This window comes from Symphodus melops (assembly GCF_947650265.1).
Source record: "Symphodus melops genome assembly, chromosome: 4".
Lineage (NCBI taxonomy): Eukaryota > Metazoa > Chordata > Actinopteri > Labriformes > Labridae > Symphodus > Symphodus melops.
The window spans coordinates 3,648,836-3,672,563 of NC_136694.1; the positions used below are offsets into that span (position 1 = coordinate 3,648,836).

Consider the following 23,728-nt stretch of genomic DNA (forward strand, 5'->3'; position numbering starts at 1 on the left):
AAAAAACCCATCTGAAATAGAAGCAGCTCATTTGCATCTTCCAATATGACGTGCTTTAAAAGTTTGAACACCAGTGCAATGATAGTTTCCGGATTTTATTTTTACGAGAGGGATGCATTCAGCTTGCTAGCTCATTCGCTCATGAGCATAATACGATGAACACAAACCTTTCTGGCTATCTAAAACTAAAGATACCTTTTTCATAAAACACTTTGAATGGAGCCAATTCAGACGTACAGAGTCCTGCAGTTCATCGAGTGTCTGCTTGAGGCTGAAATCACATATAGACAACCGCCAAAAAAGTCATTTTTACAGCACAAAGAAACATGTTTACAGCCTGGTACAAAAAGCAAAATGGATCTAATTAGTTATTGGCAATATGGGCGCACAATATATGGCGGGTGAATTTTTTTAATAGCTTCTTTTAGATTTTATGAATAATATGTGTGATCCATAGTTAGGCATGTAGCTGATATGATTGTAATAGGGCAAAAAACCCTGGATTGACTGGATTTCCAGCATGACGTCTGCTGCCGATGAGCCTCTGGAGCCGCCTGCAGGAACAGATGGCTATCGTCACTATTGTCCAATATTTAATATTTACCGTCAGAAACTCCCGAGCATGAAGGCTAAATCATTCTTAATGTCGGCCTATGGATTCAAACAGAAACAAAGATACATTGAAACACTCATCGATACTTAAAGGTCAAGAAACAAAGAAATGTGAGATACGAGGTGAAATTGGAGGATAGAAAACCCTAAAGATAAACTCAGTGATTAAAACTTTGTCCTTATGCCTAAAAAGACAAACATTTGTTTAAAAATTGTTACCATATGAATTGAGGTGTAACGTAAAAAAGTAATGCTTTGCTCTTCTTCAGCCAACTGACTGAGGTTAGGTGAACACTGGCAATTTATTTTTTCTATTTTAAGTCCTTTTGTTATATTTTGTAACGGTTCTATTTAAAGGTGGAGTCAGTAGCATTTTTCAGTTCAGCTACAGTTCAACATGTAAACTGGGCTTTGTTTCTGTGTTTCGTCTTGTTTTAGTGTTCATGTTTCCCTTGTATGTTTGAATGTTTCATAGTCTTGTGTTTACTTTAGTCTTTCGTATGTTTCCCTGTTGTCTGTAAGTTTATTTCTTGTGTTGTGTTTTTAAGTCTAGTCTTTGGTGTTTCCTGTTTTATTTTGTAATATCTGGTTGTCAGTGTTGGTTTTTACTTTGTACTTGTCCTCTATTGTTCTGGTCTTGTGTTCATTGTTCCTTGTGTTTCCTGTCTGTGTGATTGCCCTGATTGTCCTCACCTGTCCTATTAGTCTCACCTGCGTCTGATTAACTCTGTCTATTTAGTCTCTGTGTTTTCCTCAGTCTCTTGTCAGTTCTGAGTTCTGTTATGAGTGTCTGTCGTTTGTTCCCTGCTTTCCTGGATTTCAGTTGTTTTTCTCCACTCAGTTTTTGAGACGTTTTGGATTTAAGTTTTGAGTAAGTTTTTGTTTTGTGTTTTTGCCTTTTTGGATTTTGAGTTTGCCTCTTAAATAAATCTTTTGTTTGCTCCAATTGGGTCCTCCTTCCCTGTGTTTCTGCTCGAGACTTGACAAAGCTAGCGGCTGGCATAAGGCCTATTACCTGTCATTGGCTGAGGGGAAAATGCCAACTCGCCGCCACAAAAACATCCCATTTATTTCAACCAAATCAAAGCATGAATATCCAGTCAGAGGACAGCATGGAGGAATTTCTCTGATTTCTTCATTACATGTGTAATGTTAGTTCACTGTTCCTGATGTCAGTCAGACCTGAGACAGTTCAGCTTAGTTTAGACAGGAGAGTGTCAACAGCTCTTCCTGATGTCTGCTGGGATGTTCGGGAGAACTTGTTCACTCAAAGCGTCTAGACATCACAGATTATTCTACGTGGCTCAATGTGACGCGACCTTGATAATATCTTTTTTATATGCAGAGTCTTTGGAAGAGTCTAATGAGTCTTATTGTGTGAAGTCAAGTCTGAGTCTCTGCAGACACAGACACCAGCACACATGTACGGCGGCCCACAATGGATCATTACTTTCGTATAAGTCTGTATTTTATTTGTACTGGATAAGGCTTCTGACTCCATCTTTAAAGACTTTTCTATTATCATATGAAGTGATATTTTCACTTTTGATTTTTGGAGGTATTGGACCGGTGTCATGGCTCTTTAAACTGATCTGGTGCACGGTTAATTGAGGTGACCTTAAATTAATTGAATTGAATTTTAAATGAAGTCTTTATCAGAGCATGCCGACGTCTAAAGTTTAAATTATATAACAGGGTGACTTGAGTTTGAGTTCAGAATCAATGCGCACTGATTGCTTAATGTAATGATTCACAATATTTAATGTGGAAAATATCATTGGATTATATTCAGATTGTTATTTTTTTATTTGAGCTGTTTTCACTGTCTTTTCAGCTTCCTCTCTAACTTGTGTCTGCCTTTTCTTTACTGCCTACCCACCTGGATGAGCAGAAGGTAGGCTGACAACATGCAGTAATGTGTTAAACATCAGACCGATGACCTTTCACAGTGTTTTCGGTGACTGCTTCACTCGTTGAAATAAAGAGAAGAAGGCTCTCTCACATTGTAGCACAGATAGTGGATCACGTGGGCTGGCTTGTGTGAGTGGACCGGCTCATCTCTGAGACTAGAAATGGAGCTCTAAATCCCTCCACTGAATGTAGTCTTTGTTTTCTAAACCACTTTCCTTTAATGCTCTTTAGTGCCTGAAATGCTCCAAAAGCATCTCTGTCTGTGTTGTAAACATGTACTGGACCCAGGGTCCACAAGTAGCACCAATCACCAACCACGTCATTCAAGGTGTCTCACAACCCCCACTGTGTTAAGGGTACAGGCCCTGTTTTGTAGTCTGAACCCGACCTAGTCTTTTTGATTAAAATCTGAAAATAATTGAGAATTATTATTACGTGGATAGTCTTTATATTTTCTATTTGATTTTGTTGATCATAGTCTTTAGGTTACAGGTTTGGTTAATGCATTGTGTCCAGTGCAGTGCACTGATCAGCAAGTCCTTCTTAAAGGGGACATATTGTGAAAAATCCACTTTTACAGAATACATTTGTGTCTTTCAAACCATCAAAATGTGAAATACAGTAAACCTGTCCAGTCTTTTGTTTGTGGTCTGCATTAGTGTTTCAACAAAAATGTTCTGTTTCAAATGTGCTCTCCTTGTGATGTCACAGTGGGATTCTGTAAAAAAAACCCCTGCCCTCATATCTCCACCCATGGCCTCCACCTCCAGCTCTTTAATACTTTATATCAAAATTAAGAAATACAGTTATGCAAATATTTTTAGAACGTGGTGTTTTTGCTTTGTCTGACATTTTGTCAGTGTGGAGGCAGGAAATGTGTGCAGGGAGATGAAGCTTCATCATGCCGACAAAGTTGAGTTCATATTGTATTTGTAATGTCACCAGTTTGATTTCAGAGCCCTACATGGTGACGTTAGTGAGTCACTGAGTTTGTGAAAAATGAAATGAACCAGCAAAGTGTGAGAGTATTTTTATGTCCTTGTTTTTTTTTTTTTATGCAGTTAAGCTTTTTTTTTTTATAAAGGTCAAATGCAGCAACGTGAAATAAGAACAGAACTTGATAATAAATGATGCAGACATGATTTGTTCTGCCATTTCAAATCAATCTGTGAAATAAACTGGAAGGTAATCTATCCATGTTTTCACATGGTCCTACACTGAGAGAGGTTTGAACAGAGCTATTGTCACCCCGTCATCCTGTAACAGTTTAATGGCACCAGACCCGAAACAGGCACGTCCAAGATGAAACGTATGCATGAGTTTCAGTATTGAATAAAAATGACTATGGATTGATATATTCCTGTCAGGGATTTTCTGTAATTTTGGTAAAAAAAATGTGCAACATTTGATTGATGAGGACATTTGTTAAGTAAGAGAGATGATCAGATTTAAAGTGAAATGAAAAAAATAATGTGAATAAAATGCTAAAATAAAACATGACATGACTGTCTTGAAACGTATCTAATATGTATGAAATGTATGTAAGGAACCTGAGTAGTAAATAAAGACACAAGGTATCAAAGTTTCTGTCTCCTTGTTGACATGCATGTTTTTAGTCGGACCAGTTTCTGATTTTGTGTTTTGTCCTGTGCAGGACTTCCTGGGTCAGATGTTCTGTACGCTGGGGGAGATAATCGGCTCGACTGGGAGCAGGCTAGAGAGGATGCTCTCGTAAGTACAGCACATCACATTTGTGGATAAAATAGTACTTCTATTCTGCTGTCGATTCAATAATAACAATCATATCATTTGTACCAACATTTCTGCTCTTTGGTTCGAACTTATTCTTCATATTGTGTAATCCATATGCGTGCATCAAGTGATTAATAGGTTATAATTTGTAACTTGTACATCAGAACTTCACTGGTCTTGAAAAAAAATCTTGTTTTAATTTAAATACTGAATTAATCCCCTGCGAAAAGTTCAGGTTAATACTCTCTATGATTAGCAGACATGCTCCTCACACAACCAGAATACACAAACAGGACATTAATGGAGACCTTTTAGAGTGACCAGAAGGTTCCACAGTCTCCGTTTGTACCAAGCTCTATCCATGCCATGTACTTTGGAGCCAGCCTCTCTAGTTAATGAACGTGTTTCCATGGGACACGCCATTGTCCGTCTCTGGTACGAACGAGAAGCACCACATTGCTCTGTTCTGCTGCGTCTTTTATAACGGTGTCCGCTGCCAGCACGCTTCAAGCCGAGCAGAGCAGATCAGCCCAGACAGGAAGTCAGCCACAGGAAGGCACAAATCATGCAAACAATTTCAAAATAAAACACCATGTACAGACCGTCTATTTCATCAGTATATCAACATAACATCCAAACAGTCAACCTTGGAAAGGCATGTTGTTCTGTGTATTCCTGTGGGATCTTATGAACCTGTAAGTCTAGCTTCTTGTGGATGCAATCTGCTGCACCACGCTTCAGAATCCGATCCAGAAGGGTAAGGCTTGTGCCGTCTGATGGGAAAAACTATGGGAAAGAACAAACATGTTACTCAAGGATCCAGTGGAATCTGAGGGTGAGGGGGCGGCACACTGGGCACCATTATCAGTTTGGGGTGTTGTGTCCTGAACTCTGTACTCAGAAAAGGAACTGGCATCACCCAGCAACAATATCTACACCAGTACTAGTACTGGGATTACAACTGGTGACCCTCCGTTGTCCAACCCCATAGCTTCCAATAGACAGAGCTCCTGGAGTGTTTTGTAGTTTAGAGCTGTGGTGTTACCAAACAGGATACCTACGGTGTATTTGTCTGCTCTGTCAATAACTAACTCATGATATTTAATTGCGTTCAAATATAAAAAACTGTACATCATGAGACAAATTCACTTCTTTCTGTTATGATTGAAGATCAAAAACGTGTTGCAGAACATGGCAGTGTGCGTAGTTGAGATAGTTGAATATCAGCTGGCAGCAGGTTGTGTATCTTGAACTCCGAACTTCTACCAGACACGTGTGCATCGTGTGTCGTTATGGCTCCTACAGCTGGAGTGTGGAGACACTGAGGAATTCCTGCTGTAATTTTACAGATGCACTCGCAACAGTACGAGATAACACTGTGTATGATGTATAAAACTTTATATAAACCTTATCGATGCATAAACAAACAAAACATAGTGTTTTATTCTGACAATAAAAAAAGACATTTTGATGTTGTATGGGTGTAAGACCTCCCGTCCTGCTTGTTCTTCTCTGTGCTGAATTGATGCGTCGTGCACAGCGGAGCAAGTGGAAGCACACACATGAAATAAAATTAAAACCTACCAGCTCAGTAACGCAGCGGAGACGGACTGAACACACATCTGGTGGAAGTTGGCAATAAGATATCTGCATATGTGAGTGATGTGAGCCAGATAGATGGAGCTCATTCTGTCAATCCCTGCATCCCTCTTCAGCCTTTACATTCCTTTGATGAGCCCGTTGGATCAGCTGGCTAACTGTCAGCCTGTCAGAGATTTGAATTTAATGCAGATTTACGAGTTACTGTGGAAGTCATTATGGACATTTATGGCACTGCTTGCAGGTTGTATGGCATTAATTGCTCCGGTACCTTGACCTGATCCCATCCTCTCTCCATCAGGAGGTCAGAAGGCTCTGCAGTAGCGACGGACGGGTGGAGAGAGTATACAGGGAGCCCTCGGCTCCTTCACATATCATTAAGGTGTCCTTCAACCAGGCCTGGACCAGTACTAGAAAGCTATAAGTATACTTGGATGCTCCCATGTGTAAATGTAGGAGCACATTCAATAATGGAGATATTAAACTTTAAAAAATCACTCTGCCACTCTACAGAAAAATGAGAATCAATTCCGATGAGATACTGAGCACCACCTGCCTGTCGTTGATTGATGCGTCGTCACCACCTCAGCTTCTGACAGCAGGTTTGATAAAGTGGCAGCTTCCTCCCCTGTGGTGAGAGCAGAGAGGGAGAGCTGTGAGTTTGCCCTGAGGCTGACACTATGAAACCAGATAAGGCTACCGTTTCGTCAAGCCTCTTGTTTATGTTGCTGGAGAGCCTCGGGGGATTCAGCATGCTCCATCTATAATTAGGGCCGTCATTTGTGATTCGCTGAGTAGCCACATGAATAAGTGTATGTGTGGTTGTGTATGTATGCTTGATGTATGAAGATCATTTTGAAGTCCTTGGAGGAGAGGTGGAAACCAATGAGAGACACTGGGTGAACTATGCAACAGGATTATCTGATACAGAGTTAACGTAAGGGTTAACTCTTGGTTTTATGTACTGAGGTGGTTCACTTACTGGTTTAAATCGCCATGGTAACTCATGCTTAATACCTATACTGCTCTGGAGAAAGTTTTGAACAAGAAAAAAAAAGCCTTCTGACCAATAAGATCTCATTATGACAGAAATCTGTGAGTATTGTTCTATGTAAATACTTTTTTTAATGCTCCACTACAACGAGCCCACTGCAACAAAATGTCTTTCTTATCGTCACTGTAAAGACCTACAAACTTTTTGGATGATATTCCATTTTGAGTTTAATCTCGTTGAGATAAAAGAGCTCTTTTTCTGGCCAAGACAAGCAGCACAAAAGTTTCAGACAATGAACAAATATTACATCAGTTAATAAATCAGAAACATCAGACGAATTATGTAAAGATTTTACATAAAGATTATCTAAAGGTAAAAAAAAGAAAAACAACGTGATCAACTTTGAGATGATGATCTAGAATTTGAATTGATTGCAGAATCTTGTTTTGACATATTCATCAGTACTTGTTTGTGGCTGTCTGCCTCACTGACACTTCGTGGTGAAACAGGGAGGGTGGGGTGAAGTGTGGAGGTAAGAGGAGAAAGGGGAGCTGAGAGATGAAGGAGGTGTTTCCCAATGCGTTTCTTTAAGTCTGCCCCTAATGCCTCATAGTAAGCCTTTTTAAATCAAGAGCATTACATGTGGTTGCAAAGTGAACACAGAAGAATACCTTCCTAATAAAGCAAGTCATGGTGCCCGACTTAAAGGTTTCTTGGAAAAATAATGAACAATTGGTCTGTGAGGGTTTGCAGCCTGAGGTCTAGAGTTGAAAAGAAAATCCACACGATGCCTCGTGTGATCCACAGAATCACTTCAAATTCAGAGACGATTCTTGCTGCAGCCTGTGTGTTACATTCTTTAATGTTCAGATTTGCTATAGTTGAAGATTTGTAGTTGCAGGTTTTTCTGCTCTAATTTAGAAAGTTGACCAGTTTCCCCAGAAGTTCTCGACAAACCTGCAGCCGATAACTGAAAAGCCTTCGCCCGGACCATGCTGTAAAATAAAAATAAATCTTCTGCCACATTGGAAGTGTTTTGGCTATCATAAAAGTAATTGATTGGTGAAAGCCAACGGCTAAAATGAAAACATAAACAACATCAAAAGTGAAAGTAAAACACGGCTCTGGGGCCATAGAGCACAGTGTTAATAATCAGCCACCTATGAATCATATTCTCATTCTGAGAGCCTCGTGTGTTTGTCAAAGCTTTCTACTCCAGTGCCGTCATTTATCTTTGTTGAAGCCTGCGGGAGCCTTTCCTAATTCAGACAGCTTGTCAATGAGAGGGAGAGGCTTGGGTGCCCTTGGATGCCAGTGTGGTTTGAGCAACTTTGTGTGTGTGTGTGTGTGTGTGTGTGTGTGTGTGTGTGTGTGTGTGTGTGTGTGTGTGTGTGTGTGTGTGTGTGTGTGTGTGTGTGTGTGTGTGTGTGTGTGTGTGTGTGTGTGTGTGTGTGTGTGTGTGTGTGTGTGTGTGTGTGTGTGTGTGTGTGTGTGTGTGTGTGTGTGTGTGTGTGTGTGTGTGTGTGTGTGTGTGTGTGTGTGTGGGATTGTTGGCTGAGTCTCCTCAAGTGAGGATATGAGGGACATGGGTTGTGTTACGAAGTAAAACTGTGTTTAGCAGCAGAGAAGGGTTATTGATTTCAGGAGGCTGCGACCTGGAGAGAAGACACTCTCTCTTGGTGAACAGTCATATATATATAAGAAGCAGCGACAATGTTCACATTAAACCCAGAAACAGCTTCTCTGAGAAACTCATGCAAACGTTTGATTAAATGCCAGCGAGTACTGTTAGATGTTTTTGTAAGAAAGATTACTTTGTGTGCACAATTCATATTGCAGGGTGTGTTAGCCTAGCATAGCATTGTGGAAGCTTAAGGTGTACAATGTTTCTCACATATGACATCATGATGCCAGGGTGGGTTGCCCAAGTTTATTATTTATTATTATTATGGTATTGTATATTTATTCAAAAAAATTGCTGTGCACATGAGAGAGAGAGACAGAGGGGGAGAGCGAGCGCACGCGAGGACCTCACTGAGCCGCACCATGCAGCATATAACCAAAAAAAATCCCTCTGGAGACGCAACGAAACCAAGAGTGCAGAATCACATGAGCTTCAGAGAGAAAGAGGGAGAGAGAGAAGGCCCACTTTCATCCCTCTTGTAAATACACAGATTGACATGGCCATCAGCAGAACAATGGCTGAAAGTTTTGGTGACAAGCTGATTAAACAAATCAGTGATTATTCAGAGCTGTTGTGTGATTGCCTCTGCACAGCGAAAAACGTGCCCGTTTATAGCTTGTGACAGATAAGTTCCACTTCAGAGGACTGCTCCAGTAACACACTAACTGTACAGTCAAGAATGTGAATAGCATACAATGATTAAAATGTACATCAATCAATCAGTCATTATTTGTCTAGTGCTAATTATTGTAATCTTGAGGGGCTTTACAAAAGAGCAGGCGGAAGACCTCAGAGGGGAGATGGGAAAATATATAGGAAGGATTTCTCCTTTGTATTCCTCGCATTCCTGTCGTCCACACTTCCTCACTGCTGAGGTGGAGGTCGGAGCAGGCCGTGCATGAATGAGGACGCCGATGGTTGTGGGGACGACACAGTCTGATGGTGGTTGCTGGACGTCGGTAGTAGTAGCACTAAAGGTTTACTCAAGAGTCCATCCTCTGCTGCTGGGACAAGACCTCCTGGGCTTCCAACACACTGACACGCAAAACTCAAACATATTTCATATCACATGAGCTGCCTGGAATAATGACCTTAAGGAGGCAATGGAATGTGATGGGAGAGCTCAAAGCAAAGATGTGTACACCTGAATGGCAGATGGGTTTCCAAGGCAACTGACAGCATGAAGTGTACGTTATGCTCTTTCAAAATCAGGATGGGTGAGCCATTTCCGCCACACTGCTCTATTCTCCTGCTTAAGATGACATCAGAGCCACGGACTGGATCTATTTTCAGATGTTGGGCGGGGAGAGGAAGAGAGCCCGTGGCATTTAAAGCGTGGAGGACAGGATTACGAGGGAAACCCACCTGGAGGACCGAGTCACGACACACACTCACTGTTTACACACCTAAGGCGTCTCGCACGCTGAACTATGAATCTGTAAAAGCAATCAACCGCCTGCTGACTTAAAGTGAACCGCCTCCTGTGCTTTTATAATGTACTCCACAATCAAGTTCTGCTTCAAGTAGTGCCAACATGTCGCACATGGTCAAGACTCAATGGACAGATTCTTAGTTAATATACAGTAGGGGATCAAAATACAAGAGCAGGGCGCACAGACAACCATGCACCGGTCGCAGGTTTGATTAACTATCCTGACACTAATGGGTGCATGAGGCAACAATGCAGTCAGCCCACGGTTCAATTAGCACCTCGGTTTTTTGGTTCGATTCTGGCGGGAAGGGACGAGCGGTCGAGTCTGCATCGAGAACACAGAATATGGCAGCTATGTGACTGACTGTGTGGCTCATCTTGAGGGAGATGGAGGGGAGGTGGTGCACTGAGATGGTTTTGTATTGGTCTGAGAGATTGGCACTAAAATGTGACATCTACAGATGGAAAGTTGCACGTCACCTTCAAGCCTTATTTTAGGAATATATGGATGGCTCATTTAACCTGCAAGTGTATTACAGATAGGTGGTCAAAGAAGTGTTACCTTTATAATTAGGGTTATTTACTCTTTGCTATGTTTATATGCAGGACTTTGTCATTGAATGCAACATCTGAGCTCTTTTATCCACAACATGCGCATACCACACCTTTAAGAGTTAAAGCCTCCAACTGAACTTTTTTTAAAGTTTTGTTTAGTACTGGTCGCCTGCTTTGATTCTAGATTTGGTTGAATGTGGCCTCGTTAGAACAGTCTATATTCTGCAGCTGTGTACACATTGTGATTGAAATACTTTTTATTTGGAATCACACAAATTCACAGACATTTTTTTACTCGTAGCTGGACAGTTCCCAAATTCCCAGATTCTTTTCCCAATTTTTTTGTACATTTATACAGAACAAAATAAACCAACTAAAAATACTATTTAAGACATGTGATTTTCCATTGATAAGAAAACTAATAGAAAATATAAGTGTGCAGGGTTTCATAACTAAAGTAAAGCAAGTTTAAACAGAAGACTGGAGTTTAGGGGAGATATAAGATTTCAATGTGTCCAAAGATAAATTAGTTTTTCTGAAGCCTCAGACAATAAGTGATCCGCTCCATTATATAGATTTAATAAACTACATCCTGCCTCCTCCTCTACCACTGGTGGAGTAACTGTCCATTTCTTTGTTGTTGCCTTTCTGGCATGAAATACCTTTGAATCCAAATGGATAGTTTTGAAAATCTTTCTTTGAGATCGATGTAAAACATCAAACTTGTGAAAATTGTGTGCACAGTACCACAATAAAATGTGAAGCCTTCTATAATCTGTAACGTTGTCATTGCAGTTGAATTATACTCTTGCTATTTTTACTTTACCGCCTGCTGACATCAAGGGATGTCTCAGAGAAGAAATGCCTTACAATGATTGAATGGTATCCATGGCAACCAGGAAAGTAGGTGTCTGTGAAAGTGGAAGTAGGACAGTCATGACCACGTGAACTGTTTTATATTAGTGGTCAGTGAAATGCAGTGTTCTTATTCCAAGCAGACTCTGACTTTTACAAGCTGAGAGTTCACGAGAGTTTATCTCCACGTGTTCCAAGTTAAAGATATTATTGCATATTAACACTATTTCTACCACTGACCCAGCTAGAGTACAATCAAGAAGCCCTTTTTTCTTATCTTACTCACTATTTAATGACATAGCACTGGACCCGAGGCTCCTCCACTCTCCAACAATTTCTCCTCCGCTGTGCTCTCACACATTACAAATTCAAATAGTTTTGAATATGGTGAAGAGAGAGCCAAACTCAAGCCGTTCTCCATGGTTTTATATTTACAGTGCAGCGACTCTGAAATCCTCTCTGCTCTCAAATGTGAAAGAGTGAAAAGCAGAGGAGGGGGGACTGGAGGTCAGCAGTCCTTGAGAGCGGTAGTTGATTCACTCTCTGTCCATCCTGGGCTTAGGGTCCAGGTCTACAAGGCGTCTTGCGTGTTCCCTTTTGTCCTCAAATGCATATTTCTGACAAAGTTATGCCATTAATCTCAGCCAAATCAAACACTTCACATGCTATATTCATCTGAGGTTTGACAAAAGAACTCCTAATGAGCGCTGTGCGTATCGGCTGGCGCAATTCATTAACTTTTGTGCTTAATGAGGTTTCTTTTTTCTCTCAGATGTAAATCCCTTTCTATTGGCAGTGTTTCTGATTAAATATTAAAAAGCCATATGTAGATGGATGCTTGATGTTTTTCCTCCACTGATACAGCACACTGGCAAGAGATCAGCTCTTTGATCAATTCCCTTCACTCTTGCCTGGTAACAGACCCTCGTATTGATTTGTCACTCCACTCCCTGGCACCACTGCTTGTGTCCCAGCCAACGTTTAATATCAGCTCTGTTCATCTGACACCGACCTGACGCTTCCTCACTCTGTGAAAGCCTCTGATTGCAATCTAAAAGTTACATCAAAGCATGGAGTTTAGTCTTTGATATGTTGGATGAGTTTCGACAGAGCGGAGAAGTTTGTGTTTTGATTTGCCTGTCGTCTGTGCGTCCTTGTGCCTGTCTGAGTCATATTTATTTTGAGGTATTTGGAGAGGAGGTTGCCATGGAAAGGAGACGTGAGTTCCTTTTTGTTAACTCTACCTGGCGAGGCGGCGCCAGTGGTTGCTGACCTCAGGCAGAGCTTTAGATTGTAATGGAGAAACATCACACAAAGCTATGTGAAGTCCAGTGACCTTTGAATTAAACCTGTGGGAGCTCTTTGGAGAAAAGTGTGTGGGATAGGTTTCAGGATGGGGATGAACCTCGACAGTCCCCTTGAAAGTTTTTTTTCCCATGTTTCTCTCCCCATCTTCATCGTCTCTAGTGGGGGGTTTTTTCAGTTGTGCAATTATTTCCTTCTGCTCCCTTTGGCAAAAGTAAAAATTTAAGGATTAAAAAGCTCAGACAGATCTTAAAGTGGAGCCTTTGATCAACCCACTAGAAGAGTGTGGAGTAGAAATGAAATGTAGGCCTCCAATAAACCCTTAAACACAAAACGCTGACATCTTTCCCCAGATAGTCGACAAAGAATACAACAGAGCACTACCTGCCTAGGTTTGCTGTTTCTTAGAGACTGCTGCCAAAAAAACCCCCATGACATCAGTTTATGCACCAATAATGACAACTAGTCCACTTCAGTCATAGCAATAGTAACATTGTTTGAAAAAGCAATATCTAATATACTGAATTAAATCATAAAATGACCTCACTATTTCATCAGATATTAGGGAAACAGAAAGGTTTACAGACCAATGCAGAGCTGGCTAAACACTGAAGCTTCAGTGTCCACAACTTGACAATCTGTGTGAGCATTGACTCTAGAGAGGAGGGGTGTGGGGAGACCGCTCTCTCTGACGTTATGTATTTAGACTGCAATACTCATTTAAATCACTAGGTGTCAGAACTACATGTTGCTCCTTTAAAGCAGAAACTTAGCCGTAGCAGCCAAAGGGGAGGAGACCAAAGTTTAAGGATCGACTAACAAAACCTTGTTGGAGCTTGACAGGACATTACTTATATTCATGGTCTGGTTTAGCTTCAGTGCTCTATGAAATGCAGATAAGATTGAATCTAGATGGCTTTTACATTTGCAGAGGAGCTGCATGGAAGTCAAGTTGTAAAGAACGTTTTTGCAAATGCAACATCAGGATGTTGACAGCTGTTGTCCGTTGCACTCGTTGTACATTGCATGCATGCATTTCATTGCCGTCACCTTTTTTAAATCTCTCTATTGGTTTGCACAGAGGATAAGAAGGCATACAGTTGGCATAAGAGTTGACATTGTACTGCAAGGAACCATGCCCGATTTTAATGAGCCATTCGCAGTTTTTAAGTTCTGCTGTGTGTACTTAGACTTGCATGGTTTAATCTCTGACACGTATATGCTACTGTTTTAGTATCAAACCTGAGAGATGTTGATCCAAATGAAACCCATAGTTTATCCGATGTGCTTCAGTAGATGTTCCACATTCAATTAACAATTAAGAGACGTCTTCCATCCACTCCCGGACGTCACTGTCCTCAGCATCTCGTCATCTCATCACTAACTGTTCAAGCTGATATGGCTCTGGACTGCTGTGGTCGTGTCCTGCAGGTGACTCTGGAGGAAAGAAGTCCTCTGCTTCCAACAACATTTCTGTTGACAAAGTTATTGATGCTTCTGAGTTGACGCTCATAGCCAAACAAACTAGCCAAACCTGCTAATCAGTATACATGTGTGTGTGTGTGTTGGATAGTGTACGATGTTGCGGCTGATGGTAGCTGCACAAAGGCGTGAGTGAGTTACCTTAAACCTATTTGCTCCAAGGCACTCGTGTCTCTAACATCGGGTAGCTTAGTGTAAATGCAATCAAGACGCAGAGATTGGATGGAATCAGATTTCAAGAGACATGACTTCATCTGTCAGCAGTCTGTGAAAGATCTTCTATGTTTGAACTCATGCTGCAAAGGCATCTGAAATAAGAATACAATGGAACAGCTTCCCGTCTTCAGATCGTCTGATTGTATCGTTAAAATGCCCGGAAGAAAGAAGCTCCAATCATTCTGTTTCATAGAGTTTCAGTAGTCAGGGTTACCTGTGTTTATAGCAGTTATCTTGTTCTCTAGTTACAGTATTGGTGACCAATGTGACTGAAAGAGTTACAATCAAGACATGCAAGTCACAAACACTTTTGTTACTGTAGCTAAAATCCATCCAGATATCATTAAGTGCATTACCACAAGGTCTGTTGGGGCCCTCAGCAAACATTCACTGGGGGCCCCTCCAATCAGCGTCCATTATTATTTTCACAGCAATAATGCATGCAACACTTAGCAAGGCATTGAAAGTAACTACTGTCAGATGGGGCCCCATTAGGGAGGTTTCCTACCGTCATTGCAAAATGTGCACATTTTGAGGTAATGCCATTGGGGGGCCCTTTACTGGCCTGGGACCCCAAGCAGTTTTCTGCCTTGCCTGTTGACAAGCAGTGCTTCTGATTACCACATTTGTGTGGACTGAAGTCAGGTCAGGGAAGAACTGCAGGTAATTAGAAAAGCACAGATGAATGTAACTGTTGTTGAAGAGACATCTGTGGCTGTGTGTTCATGAAACTCATCTGACTTCTAATCTAAGCGATGTCTTGTAATTTGCGTAATCTCTGAGGTAAGGGTTACGAAAAATCCCCTTAGCAACTTTGCTCTCCTTCGCTTACAATTTGCCACAACTACAGAATGTACTCGAGCTCTATTTCATTGTTTGTGTCATTTTTGACAAATCATAATGGAGCTTTTACACAACGTGCGCCCTCTGTTGTATGAAGTAACACACGTGTTGCTGCAGACATCTCCATTTTCCTAATCACAACTATCCTGCAAGTCATTGACATCCACCCCACTGCTATCCCACAGAATATAAATCAGACAAGACTCCTGCACATTTTGTTGCCTCCCATTGCTTTTCATCATTGAAATGTATTTCTAAACGACTCCTCAGAGATGCAGGAGATTGCACTCCTGTGCTCTCATACCAACTACATATTTGCTCTGTCGGTTTCTAAGACAGAGTAAAATGATGTGAAATACCTCTCTTTGGCAATTTCTTTGGAAGTCTTCCTTTCCCTCGTTCTTCTTCCTCTCACTTTGATATTTCCTAGCCCATCCATAGGTCACTGTGCCACCATGATGCCTAACCACAGCCTCTCTATTTATATCATATATGCATAATTAAATCTCCTCCAGAGCCAAGGATGGAGTCACGTTTCCAAAATAAATTAAATCCTGCAAACATCAATTTATAGCAGGAACAAGCTGTCGAGGTGCTTTATTGAGATATATGAGCTGGAGGGTCCGGGCTAAATCAGCAGAGGAAGGTGACAGGAAAACCCACCACCACATTCCCACTCTCCCTCCTACCAGTATACAAACCTGGTTTATAGTGCTTGAATTACATTCTTTTCTCTGTATGGAATAAATTATAAAATGTTCTATTTTCTAATTACCTTTTGGCTTGTCACGTGTGAACAGACGATGGACCCTATCGTACATGTATCGAACGCCGGCGTGCAGCGCAGGTGTCTTTCCTTTTCCCCACCTGATGCAGTTGTCCTTTGACGCCAGACTCTGAAGTTGATTAAAAAGAAAATGAACATGTGCCCCCAAGCATTCAGGAATGTGATTTAAAATGAGGTTTTGGTCAGGCAGACATTTTCTGCATCTTGATGGGACAGAAACTGACTGCACCTTCGACCACCTGAAGCCTAAAGCCTGCATGTTTCTGCTATTTAAAGGGGTATTAGAAAGATGGGCAACCATCAATGAGTTCACTGCACACGTCAACTGAGCTTGTTACACACACACACACACACACACACACACACACACACACACACACACACACACACACACACACACACACACACACACACACACACACACACACACACACAGACACACACACGTTCATATATACATTCAAATTGAGTTTGAAAGGGACAGAGATGGAGACCAGCAGAAAGCTCTCCACGCTCCTCGGGACACAAACTCTGATGCTTTCTGTCTAATACTCACAGAAACACAAACGCTCTCATGCAACAGAGTTTGATTTATACTTCTTATACCTGTCCAATGTCCATTACCCACACACACTGTAAGGCAACATACTGAAGACGAGGATTCTAGCAGAGAAAATGAGTCAATGCATGTTTACCTGCCCGCCTGTTTGTTGAAATCACAGAACCTACAGATCTTGTTCCATTCAGTCCGAGAATTTAATAAATCTGATGTTGTTCAGCGCACTATATCTTTAGTCTGCCATCAACACATAACAGATTGTCCTGTGTTCTGTATGTTCAGGGGCACAATGAAGTGAAGTCAGTGGGACAGGATTCAGTCCTGCTCTTTAATGAAACTCTGACTCTGAATTATTCATGTTACACCCAAAACACACTTCTGTATATTTAAGAGACTTAAACCACCCTCTCTGCACCCGCCGCCTCGCTCGCTTCCTAAACTGTGCACCGTTTAACTAGCAAGATGTAGGCGGACACGCCCCAAGTTACTTCATGTGCTTTTGACAGCACGCTTAACGGCATTAAAATATAGCCGGTGACTGGCTCAGTAGGGAAAACCATTTGGTTCTCATCAGCCCTTTTATATGAATTTAAGTTCAAAATCAAATTGTGCTCCGCTGGACTGAAACCATCAATCAAGTTATTACTCTGACTTACTGTGATGGGAAGTGGAATCACTTCAGGGTGTGATAATCTCGAACTGTCTGGGATGTTTGATGTTTTTTTGTTTTTTTTCAGCAGCTTCGTCCTTGCTCTCTCTCCTCTCAGCCTCATGGATTTGCAGAGCAGCGCGGTAGCAACTCACTTCATTTTAAATTCCTCTAATTACGTTCCACAGTATGAGCACCTCTTAGCCCTGATAAGATTAAGACTCTGATGAAATATGTTGTGCTGTGTTCACTTACCCCGCTCATTTACATCTCCCTACCTCCTGAGTTTTTCCACTGACCACCGGTTTAACCCTCTTAATTAAACTGTAGCCTCTCTGCGATTAAGAGACCTCGGATACAGCAGTTTGGATCAATCTTTAATTCCTTTCCTTTCCCCAGTTCTGTAACAAATGGCTGCACCTCTGATTACAGTCTGAGATGTTCCCAGTCTCCAGTAAGTTGCAGAAATGCTCAAACTAACAGACGGTGCTGTGCATCGTTTAGGATTCATTTTAATATTGAATGACATCTTTGCACATAAATAATAAAACACAGGAGGCAAAAAAGAAAAGTGGGTACAAACTGTGGAGCTGAGAGGAGGACAAGCATCGACTTTTGAAATCGTACAAGAAAAGAATAAAGCTGCGATGTAAAAGCAAATCTGACAGCCATTTACAGCTCAACAACAACTCCAACTACTTGATTATTCCGGAGGAGTAAATGCTGGGATTTAATTATAAGATGAAGATGTCTGCCATTCATCTGAATTAGAAATAGCTCCGCCATGAAGTACCACAAAGGTTTTCTTTCTCTCTGGTTCACCTCCATTTTGCAGTTTGGTCTGCGGCTCTCTCTGTGAGTTTGAGAAAACTTTTCAGATTGTTTTAATGGGCCTTAATATTTACTTGTTGAGAGCTTGGCTTCGGTTACATCATAAGCTTGACTTCATCTGCTGTCATCTTTTGACTTTCAAACTCTCCCTCAGAATGCGTGAAGTCACTGAGACTATGACTGCTCGTATACATTATTTATTCGTCTGTAACTCGACCCTTTAGCCATTTACTCCCACTGAATAATGTATTAAACCAACATCCTTTGGCTATCAAAATGTGTTGTATAAAAACATTAATAACTCATAATATTAGTGAGTATAGATCAAATGTTTCAGGCTGATGCTCATCAAATATTAGTCATTGCATATTCTACACTACTGGGATTTTAGTAAGTGAAGTTAAAGTATCGGTATCTATAGAAATGCAAATTGCAGAAAGATCCTTGTAGTTTACAGTGAAGAGTTAATCTGAGAAGATAGGGATAGATAGCCACTCAGACATTTTTTCAAGTGGATAAAAAGTTCTGTAGATGTGGTCCGCTCTCAAAACTTGCGTGAACGCATTGAGTTACATTTAAAAAAAAATTGCTGAATCTTTTGCTGTGCCCCCAGACTGAACAGGCCTGATGAGTCGAGTCAAACAGCAGGAGAATGAGATCTTGGGAGCTTGCGTTGTATACTCCGTGTCATGTTCATCAGTTTTCTGTGTCACTGAAAGTATTTTTACATCTTGTCTTGCGTTCAAAGCTGTCTCTTCTGGGCTTTCCCCCAGCAGACTTTTTGGCACATTAAATGCTCAGACTGGCATAAACAATGAGCAGAAAATCCACAGTAGGAGGGGTTTGATCTTTGTTGGAATAAATTATTAGCTTGAGAATCCGTAGCATGCCATTTACTGTCTTCCTGTCATAGTCATGCTGTGAGGAGTCGCTGGAAAAGAAAACATGCGTCGTTACCAGCTGTGTGCGCCCTCGCTGGTATTCCTGAAATGAGAACTCTTGATGAGTTTTTGAGAGTTCTGAAAGAAAGTTTAGGTTATATATAGATGTTTCATCATGCAGGTGATCGGCATATTTTAGGCCTAATTACTCTGACAATGAGATGAGAATTAAAAGACCTCCAATTTTCCCCTTGGCTTGGCAGGATGTGCAGCTCTAAAATCTCCTTATTTATCTCACACTGTCGTTTGTGAAAACCTCTAATTTCATCCTCTGCCTGAAATAGTTCGTTTCAACATCTCTTTCTGGCCTCCCTCCCCTGGTGCCCTCTTTCTTCTGATTGGCCCACTCTCTGGAAGCCTTCATGTAGCAGAACGCTGCAGGGCTGTCGGGGAATGGCTGCTCTCCAGTGTTTGGAGAAGGGAGCCTTTGAAAGAGGTTTCAAAAGGTTTACGTATAGAGGCTTGAAGCCGTCTCCTGAAATTCTTGGTCTCATAGTTAAGAACTATCGCTATTTGCAGAACAGGCCCGTTAGCGCCCTCTGCAGACTCATTCTGGGATTACTCCACAAACATTTTTTGAGCTGCAAATCGTGCAAAACTATGCTGTAGGTGTCACAGATCAAAACCATGAAAGGTAAAGATGAGGATAATGTGAGATCTTCAAGAGCTGATTCTCATTCCTCTGATTTGTTTTGTCTTTAAACCTGACCAATCTGGAAGCTTTTACGTGAAAAAACAGAGGTCAAATGTTATTGTAAGATGGTGACCAAAATTCTTTTTTTGAAGTTTTATTTTATAGACCTTCATTTTTCTCAGGTTGAGATGACATACATTATTGGATTTTACATTTTGTACTCTGCATACAATTGTAAGAGAAACTGATATATATATATTATAGGATATATATATTATATATATATATAGGTATATATTTGATATGATGCACTTTGCCTTTAAGGTTGCTCATGGTTACGGTACGAGGCATGATGTTGCTTTAAGTCAAGTGATGTATCACTGCTGAGGTTCGGTCTGTCCTGCTTTGCTTCAGACAGACGAAGTATTGGAGACACACAGCAGAAGTCGTCCCCGTGCTTTGCTTACCACCACCTGAACGACTATTTAATTCAGTATGTTTAGTGTTATACTAAACAGCAAGACAACCAAGGGTTAAACCAATAATCAACATCACCCATAAGTGCTGTTACATTATTTATTTTTGGGCTTTTATTGGAGAGATTGGAAAGTGGACAGAGACTCAAGGAGAGAGAGTGGGGATCGACATGCGGGGGAAGGAGCCCCTTGCTGTATTCGAACCTGGGCTGCCCGCTTTGAGAACTGAAGCCGCCATACATGGGGACGCGTGTGCTAACCACTGCATCATTACATTAGTATCCTGATTTGATTGACAGAAACATTCTGAATACGGTATTTGGACATGCAACACCTGCATACTCACATGTAATACCCGTCAAAGAACCTCTGCTTGCACTGCGTAGTCAGTGGCACTTTTTGTCATGTAAGATCCTTGACAGTCTTTCAGCATCCTCACATTCATTAAAGCTCACATTCAGATTTTCTCCCACCTGTCAGTCACATTGTATTCTGGCCTCAGGCCTGTTCTCCGCGTGCTATGTATGCCAGACTCCTACCGTGTGTTACGACTACACATGCAAACAGATTGTGCAGCACTGAGGATCCATGCTGAGGGAGTGAGTGGCTGATTTCTTGAGCATGCACAGAATCAGCGTGTGCATCCGTCCCTGAAGAGATCGAGAGGGATGAATCACCAGAGGAGAACAAAATAGCGGGAGCGGAGTTTGACTAATGAAGGAAGACAATTTGCGGAGGGATCAGAGAAAGTTTCAGAAAAGTGAATCAAAACCTGTTTTAAGAGAGAAGAGCGAGAGAACTTGCCATAAGGCCATCACTTGGCGTCTTTGCCAAGTTAAGTAATATTTCTTTCCCCAGGCTCTCGCCTCTTTCTACCTACATCTGAACAAAAGATACTGTGCCAAGTGCGAAGCCCTTGACTTTGAGATGTGTTGTTTCTTTCTGATCACACAGACGTGCCTCGTATCCTCGTCTCTTCTCTCCATTTTTATCTCTGATCTGTTTCCTCGACGACGGTTCTCGTAAGGGCCAAACATAATGTCTTGTCAGTGACTGTTCGTGACTAACACTGTATGCCGACTACAATGGACTTGTCATTCCAGACAGGTAGCAATTATGAGTCAGTGAAAACCTATGAAGGAGCTGTTTTGCTGTTTATGTTTGTACAGTTATCACTGCAGCTCCTTTGTAATGTCTGATACCTTTTGTTGAGTGCGTGTTCAATCTGCAGTTTGTTTCTGAGAGTATCAGCAAAGTATCATCTATACTGAAGCTCCCTTTTTAACATAGACTGAGAGTTTAAATCTCAAAGATTTGTTGTCACATCATTGTCTGTTAAGTCACAAACTTTTACCAAATATGCAAACTCAATATGAAGAGACTTTAGCCCAAATTATAAAGTCTTAGTTTTCAGACAATATGCTTCTTAGTTGTAGTCCCTTTTTCAGTCATTTTGTCCTTTTTATCCAGTTCAGGCTTTCCCAACCTTTGGGTCCCACAGTGATGATTTTAGAGTCTGTTGGGGCCTGAGGCAAACATCATTTGGCAACTGCTTGGGGCCAAAGGCCAGTAAGGGTGAGTGCGTCTGAGGGCTCACAATTTTAAGTGGGCCAAACCTTACAGCACTCGCTCCCGTTGCCCTGTTAAGCTTTTCACTAAAAGTCACCGAAGGGAAACGGAGAGGAATTTAACTGTCTATGGGAGAGAAACATGAAACAGGAGGAAAAAAAAGGAAGAGGAGTAAGTTTTGATTGACCCCCAACTGGTCCCATCCCCAAATGGGGTCCCATGAAATTTCTAACAATAGATCAAAGAAAAGTGTAATGGAACAGTCTGCTATAAGCTATAAGACACGAGCCAGGTCAGCATGGACTAATGTGAGCCGTTTCCTTAAAACCAGCATTGCAGTATCTCAGTCTGTCTTGTTCCTGTCGCATACGTCCAGCATTCATTTCCAGCTTTGTAAATAAATACAAGCTCGGAAGAACATCATGATTGAGTGTTTCAATGTGTAAAGCAACATTTCACTCTCTCAACATGTTCACTGCTGTAATACCTGGGTAACTTGACTCTCCCACTGATGAAATGCTGCTGTGCAGGTCTGCTCAGGTAAGAAAAGTGAATTACACAAGAAAGTGTCACGGTGAAGCAGGCAGGAAACAGGAGAGGAGGACCCAATTGCAGAAAATAACTAAAGATTTATTTAACAAAAAGATAAAACAAAAACTTACTTAGCAAAACCAAAATCCAAAAACCAAGACGGAGAAAACACAGGGAGCAGGGACAAGCAACAACCAGAGATGACGACACACGAAAGACACTGACAATGACATGACAATACAATGAACCGACAAGAAACTGAGGCAAACACAGAGACTAAATAGACAAGGGGTAATCAGACGCAGGTGAGACTAACGAGACAGGTGAGGAACATCAGGGTAATCAGGAAGGTGGGAAACACAAGGAACAAAGAACACAAGACCAGAACACTGAAGACAAGTACAAAGTAAAACCCAACACTGACACCACCAAAACCAGATATACAAAATAAAACAGGAAACACTAAAGACTAGACTTGGAAACATTAAACACCAAACTAAGAAACTGAAAACACAAGTAACAGGAAAACAAGCCTACAGACAACATAGAAGAACACAAGGACACAGGGAAACACACTAAGGACTAAAGTTAACCACAAGACTAAGAAACATTAAAGCACACAAGGGAAAACAATCAACACTAGGAAACAAGTACACTAAGGACAGAATGAAACTAGAAGAACCAGAAACAAAACCAAACCATGACAGAAAGAACTAAAAAACTTCCAGACTCCGTCCACACTGGGACTTAACGTCCACCTGCAACCCTCCGGTTCCCAACACAGATCCCTTCAGACTGAGCATCTGCTGCCTGGAGTAAAAAAACAAATCATCATACTGTCAGAATACTTATGTTCCTTATTTGCTAGATCAAATCAGTGCTGTGACAATTCTTTGTCAACCTGTCAAATTGGTGCACCTCCTTAAGTAACCACAGAAGTAAACATACAACAAAAAAAATCAGAAACATTATCTGAGCTTGATCATTTGATGTCTTATTTTGTGTGAAATGAATGAAGTTTGTTGACGTCGATCCAGTCAGGCTCTGTAGTCCATGGCGTTGCCACTGGGAGACCCTGTTTTTTTACACCCACACCCCCCCACCCCAAAACACTTCACAGGAGCACAAAAAAAGAGGTCAGCGTGTCTCAGGAGAGTGTCTGTTTCCTCACATCCAGCCATCAGCTCCAGGCCAACACCTCTTAAAACCCTTCAGTCAGCGAGCACACTGAACCAGCCATCGATTATTTACCAAGGAGTGAATTAGTCTAAATATCTCGGCTCACACAGCTACTATATATCATTGCAATCACAGAGCCAACTTCTTATCTCCATTAGAGTTAAATATGAAATAAACTGAGTCTGAACAAGACTTCTAACTCTCTAATCTAAAAGCAGCCTCCCACATCAAGACATTAATTACACCTCCTCGATCCTTTTTCCCCACCTTGGTCTTGACACTCACCAGCAACTTGCCATTAGCTGTTTCCTGTAGTGTGGAGTGGGTAATAA

At 41.3% G+C, this 23,728-nt stretch overlaps 1 protein-coding gene across 1 annotated transcript in view; it reads left to right on the forward strand.

Moving 5' to 3' along the window:
- The window catches only part of LOC306822988 (copine-9-like), a 135,414-nt gene that overhangs the window by 54,891 nt on the left and 56,795 nt on the right, over nucleotides 1-23,728 (forward strand). Inside the window, 1 exon segment of the mRNA XM_079342326.1 lies at nucleotides 4,178-4,254. Within this exon segment, the coding sequence (XP_079198452.1) occupies nucleotides 4,178-4,254 (77 nt within the window).